Source organism: Sinocyclocheilus anshuiensis, unplaced genomic scaffold (genome assembly GCF_001515605.1).
Source record: "Sinocyclocheilus anshuiensis isolate Anshui unplaced genomic scaffold, SAMN03320099.WGS_v1.1 scaffold1070, whole genome shotgun sequence".
Taxonomy (NCBI): Eukaryota; Metazoa; Chordata; class Actinopteri; order Cypriniformes; family Cyprinidae; genus Sinocyclocheilus; species Sinocyclocheilus anshuiensis.
In genome coordinates, this window is record NW_015539881.1 from 252,000 (window position 1) to 258,292 (window position 6,293).

At 37.2% G+C, this 6,293-nt stretch overlaps 1 protein-coding gene across 1 annotated transcript in view; it reads right to left on the reverse strand.

The window, feature by feature from the left end:
- Positions 1-5,871, reverse strand: part of LOC107685428 (activin receptor type-1-like) — a 25,966-nt gene extending 20,095 nt beyond the window's left edge. Inside the window, exons 1-2 of the mRNA XM_016482000.1 lie at positions 5,824-5,871; positions 659-732 (exon numbers count right to left, since the gene is read on the reverse strand). Coding sequence (XP_016337486.1) covers positions 659-732; positions 5,824-5,852 — 103 coding nt within the window. The 5' untranslated portion in view covers positions 5,853-5,871. The remainder of the gene's footprint in view (positions 1-658; positions 733-5,823) is intronic.
- Between the last annotated feature and the right edge of the window lie 422 nt (positions 5,872-6,293).

The window sequence follows — 6,293 nt, forward strand, 5'->3', positions numbered from 1 at the left end:
GGGCGAGTACTGGAAAAAGTGGTATCGGTGCATCCCTACTTATTAATATCAATATTGAAAACAGTTTTTGCTGCTTAATATGTTTGAGGAAACATCATGATACACTACCATTCCCCAAAAGTTTGGGATAAATCAGTTTCCACAAAAATATTAAGCAGCAAACAAATTGATAATTATTAAAACTATTGTTAGTAACTGAGCACCAAATCAGAATATTACAATGATTCTTTAAAGGATTGTGTGACACTGAAGACTGGTATGAGATTTGTCATCACAAGAATAAATTACATTTTAAAATATATTCACATAGAAAATCAGAGGTGTGTACTTCCGAAACTGATTGCAGGGATATAACTAAAGACAGGACAAACTAACAAAAACATAAAAACAACTGCGGAGCACGCCACGGAGGCAGCCATCAGCGTCGGTGCCATCTTATCATCTAAAAAATAGTTATTTTTTTAGATTTAATATTTCACATTATTACAGTTTTAATGTATTTTTTTATCAAATAAATGCAGCCTTGGTGAGCATAAGAGACTGCTTGCAAAAAGATTAAAACCTTAATTATTCCAAACTTTTGACCAGTAGTTTAAAGGTTCAGTCATACACAGAAAATATACTGTGAAACCACCAATATAATGTATGTCAGTCTTACCTTCCATACAGGCAGCAGGTGAAGCCAACACGACCACCAACAGCAGAATCATCTCACTTCTTAACATTACAGACCTGAAGAAAAACAGACATCATCACTGACCTAGAAGAAAACAATCAGCAAAACAACAAAACATTACAGTGTTACAAAGCATCCCAAACTTTCAAATTTTTAAATAAAGTGTTTTACGTAGGGATGCTCATTTTGAATTTGTTCATTACCGATGACCGGCTCACTGAATGATCATTAATCATTAGCTGACAAGATTATAATGTAAATAAGAATTTAATTAAATTTCAATTTCTTTTTTGTTTACATACGCAAATAGGAGCATTAACAACAGAAGATGAGGATTCACACATCGTTACATCATGCAATTATGTACATAACAGCAATTAAATAAATAGGCCTACACTAAATATTTCACTTACGTAATTAACAGATTAACAAAATGAAAGGGGAAAAAAAGTACAAGTACGATTTTTTTTTTGTTTTTTTTTTTTTTATTGTGAGTCTACACAAATAAAAGTAAATGCCTTCAAATGATGCCTTACTCTTATGTATGAAAATATTTTATTTTCTTTTTTTCTTCTTTCCCCCCGTGAGGTGCATGAGCCAATAAGAAGACATCATTTTTAGATCATGACCCACCAGTTGAGAACCACTGGACTACAGCCTGCTTACTGGTTATAAGAGAGAGGGAGAAATGAGAAGGGAGATAAATGCATACCCAAGAGAGAAGCATTCTCAAACCACACAGACAATGATGACAACACTCTCACAGCCAGATGAAATGCCTTTCAAAATCTGCAGCACATGTTGCTAATAGCTCCCTCGTGCCCAGTCAACAACTGCTCTGATAGTAAATAACCCAGCTGCCTATTTATTTACACAGAGACCACATGCTGCTGCAAAAATCAGAGGACAAAACGGGGGCAAAAAGGGGCACTCATGGGGTAAGAAGGGTGAGAGTTTGGGCAGTAGGGTAAACTCAGGGAGATGAAGGGTTGGGTCTGCTATTGTTCTGTGATTCTACTATAAACAGCCTTCCAATTATGATAATTGCACCGAATAGCTCACATAAATCAACATAAATCAGCATGCACTTCTGAAATCTCACAGTAATCAAAACCACAAATGAGACACACAGATCAATATTCCATATTCAATAATTTATTGTTAGGGATGAGAATGAAATTAACAATTCCAGTTTCTTACCAGTTCCATTTGAAATTCCTTTGTATTTGAGGAGTCGGACATGAAGAAATTAATTTGCAGTTCAGTAAGTAAGTCAGATTAAGACATTTTTTAAGTGATTCTTAAGCGTTTTCTCTACTAAAAAGAACCACCTAATAAGAGTCATTAGCTTAGGATTCAGAATTCACTAGTCATGATGTATGTTTTGTGCTGAATAGTAATTACACTTTCAGAGTATGCTAATTCAATATTCATCAACAGAAGAATAACAGGACCAAATGTCATGAAAATAATTTGGTTCCAGTATTTTTTTAATTTTCTGATTAAGCTAGTGATATGGTATTGTTATGCAGTTAATAATTACCCCAAGTATGAGAAATAGAAATAGTGATGTTTGCCAGTAGGGATGGGCATTTGTCCATTTGAGTAATCAATATGTCAAATGAGTAAAAACGAGTGTTTGGGGGATATTTGGGCATTTATTATCATAATGACGACAATGAAACGTTTTTCTAATTAAAACATACTGTTGACGAAAATATGATGAGAAAAAACTCAGCTATATTATTGATAATGCAAGGTTTTGAAAAAAGAAATCTCAAAGGAATATGAGTGTTTCAAATAGTCCAATCATTGTCAGTATTGGGCATTACCATTTGAGCTGTGTGAGCTGTTGCTGAAGAAGGAATGAACACCGGTATACTGAATCGCTTTGGTAGCAGGTTAACTCAACTAAATGCATCCTATTATACAAGATAAATACAGAGATCAGATAAAAAGATCAGATGAAGACACAAATGTAATATTACAACTTGTTTCACAAAACTGCAGGCAAGTCAGAATGTTTAACTCATGTTGTGAATGCGCTCTTCTAGATGGTAAAAGATGTTATTCATGACTGTCTCGTGTCACAATAAAATGTGCAAAAAGTAAAGGGGCTCTCAGTACTTTGAGTCTACTGTGTTATTCCACACTAAAAACTTTTGGTTGGTTTTGAGTGGGTTTCATCGCCATGATAATTTTGCTACATGGCTACCCTGCTCCGCAGGATTTATTCTGGGTTAGATATCGCAAGACCAAACTGGACCAATGAGCTGTGAGAAAACTGACAAATATCTGATGCGATAAAGCCACTCCGCTGTATCTCTCGCACCAATTTAAAGCAGTTTACAGTGAAAGAATGTTAGAGACAAAGTATTTTGCTGCTAATTATTAACTATATTCCTATTATATAAATTATAATTATTCATAAGTCATTTAATATATTCAAATAATTATTATATAAACTAATTAATATTATATAAGCAATTAATATTAAACATTGCATTTAAATAAATTTTTATAAATACATAGCCTATAAATAAGTTAATATATAAAGCTTTTAAATGACTAAACTTACGTGTTTTGGATGTTAACGCCAAGTGTAATCATGGCCATTGTCACTGCTCACACTGTTCTGGAAGTCAAACTATGAATTGCTTATAATTGTCTCATAAATGGTTCAGAAATGATTACTGTTAATAAAGATTTTCGATAGCAAATGTCAATGCTTTAAGACGGCAGGTGATGGTCAATATTGCTGAAATTAAACGGACATCTTATTTTGTAACATATATTTACGTGAACAAACATATTTCAAAACTAAAAAAAAGTGCATTATTCAATAGTAGATTTTGCAACTGATACATGCCACAATGACACACTTATGGTAGTCAGCCAACTGGCCAATTATCCATCAATGTTGATTATCTCAAAATGAATGTAATTTAATTATTCATCAAGAGTAGACTGATATTAGTCTTCCACTTAGTGCTGGGCGATATGGCCTAAAACAAATCCCTGATTTTTTTCACCAAAAATCCGATTTACGATTTAAATCGATTTTTTTCCCTCTACTTAAAATCAATCTGCAGATGACAAAGAAATTGTTCAAAACAAGTTTTAACTTCATTTTGTTTTGATTTTCCCTTCTGGGATTTGATCTGGATTTCCCCCTTGTGGTTAAAGTGCAAACAGAAACAACAAGCCAAAAAGACAAGATGGCAGGCCCTGCCATTGTAAACAGTGAAAACGCAACATAACGTAACATAACATAAAATGTAACATAACATTCTTATCATACCGGATACAGTTTGTAAATGTTTGTAAGACTGTAGGTCAGTGGTCTTCACTTTTTTTTTTTATGAGCCGCACTGATAGGGCAGAGTCAGTCAGAGAGCCAAAGTATCAAAAGTTACATCTAGTCATAAATAGCATGTCTTTTTATCAATCTGTCATCCCTGATATGCAATGCAAAGCAAAAGGGGCCATCATTCTTTATCATTTACCAGTAAAATTTGTATCTGAGACAAGATGATTTCAAAAAAAGCAGGATTACCTTAATGCTGGAAAGACCTTACGTTTTTTTTTTTATATATATACTAGCCCATCATGTATCTAACCATTCAAGTGCACATTCGGAGTTAAGAGATTAAAACTGGCAACTCTGCAGTGAGTTAGTGTCATGGAGCAAGTGTAAATATCTTTTCTAGTCTATATTTCCATCTTGTAATGCCGCTGTTTTAGGATTTTTTTTTTTATATAAATTATTATTTGTAATAGAGCAGACACTGTCTGACCGTGTCTACACACCGGACGCGGCGACAGTTGTCTTGCCGCGCCCCGCTGCGCTAAACGTCTGTCTACACTTGTTGACACTACAGTTGCAAATCATCTGAACGTAGTGTCAGTACAGTTCGTCATAAATAGAACGAGGCAGATGGGGATCGTGTCACGTCGCATCGCGCCGCATCCAGTGTAGACAACATCACTGGGTTCTATTGTCTTTTGTCGGATCGCGCCACTCGCGTGCGGTGTAGACTTGGTGTGAGTTTTTTAAGGGTTATGTTATAGCCCTGCTTGTTTTTATGAAATATCTGTATTGACTGCATGATCATATCATCGTATTATTTACTGCCATGCGAGCCACAAAGTAAAGCTTGGCGAGCCGCGCAATAAGTAACACTGCTGTAGGTTGGTTTTTCGCGGGTGTGCTTGTGCTGCCGCGGTCTTGTTCATTTCGTAGGGCGTAACATCTCTCTCACTCGGCAGCATGCCTCTGTTTGAGGTGCTGCAGTAAATTGGTCGTACTGCTGCTACCTTTGCTAGCAACAGACTTCAAACACACTTTGCAGCGGGGTGTTGTTTGTTCTGCGTCTGACGCCGCAAAACCGAACCAATTCCAAATTACGGATGACATTGTGCCTTTCTTGGGAACGAGTTCTTCCCTGCTCGCTGCCATGTTGTTTGTGTATCTCTATGGCAAACGCGTGGGGGGAGGGCTGAGCCCATTCGGAGCCACGGGAGCCCAGAGGGGAGCGTCGGCGGATGTTAAAGAGAAAACCGATTTTCATTCAAACAAATCGACGTAAACCTACACATTCGAGTTAATCGATAAAAATTTATTTATCGCCCAGCCCAACTTCCACTAATTATTTTTTTAATCATTCGAACTGACAGATATATTGTATATCCAGTTATTACAGGTGACTGTGGCAAAAGCAAAGAAACAACAGTCAAACAGAGAGTGAGACTTTTAGTCTGGGATTACTGGTAGCAGAACACTCGTGCGCGCACACACACAGATGCAGACAGACTGGGGACAGTACAGAAATCAATAACCACACTCCAGAACCTGACTGCAGTGAACCTTCTCTCTTTTTCTTCAGTCTGTTTCTACTTCTCTGATATGGCTCTGATATCTTTTATCATGCACATTTATCCTGATTATTTTTAGGGGCAAATCCATCTACTTTCAGTAAAGAACAGATAGCAGGACTGCACTGCCAGAGAAACCCAGACGAATCAGATGAAACAAAGATTGCCCAGATCACACCCAAAACTTACAGGCATTTCAGCATGCAACAAACACACGAAAAGTCTAATATGCGCATGACAGTCAGATAACATGCAAAAACAAACAGACGTACCCGTGTCTCATGCTCAGACGTGCAGCCATATATGTGCACACAACTCTGCCCTAAATGACGGTGTCTAAAATCTGATCGCCCCTCAGGGCTCTGCCAACCAACACTCCTCTCGCTCTCATCTAGCCTCATTCTGCTCTCCTTCTCTCTATTTTCTTTCCCTTGCATTGTTCTGGCTGCACCGCCAGCTGTTTCTGACAGCCAAATTACAGTGCACAGAAAAATGATTGCTTACCCTCGCTCTCCATCTCTGCTCTCTCAGACAGGGTGGACAAATTACACACTTTACCCGGCTGTGAAATAGCAGCTGCAGAGTTTCTGAGCTGAGGCAGGAAATGTAGAGTAGAAATCTGGATGTGGACACCATAACTGTTATACACCATGTTGCTGTCCAATTAGTACTTATTCAAGTTTTGAAATTAACACCCGCCAACCAACCAGATGCGGGTGAAAATTCACCATGGCAGGCAATG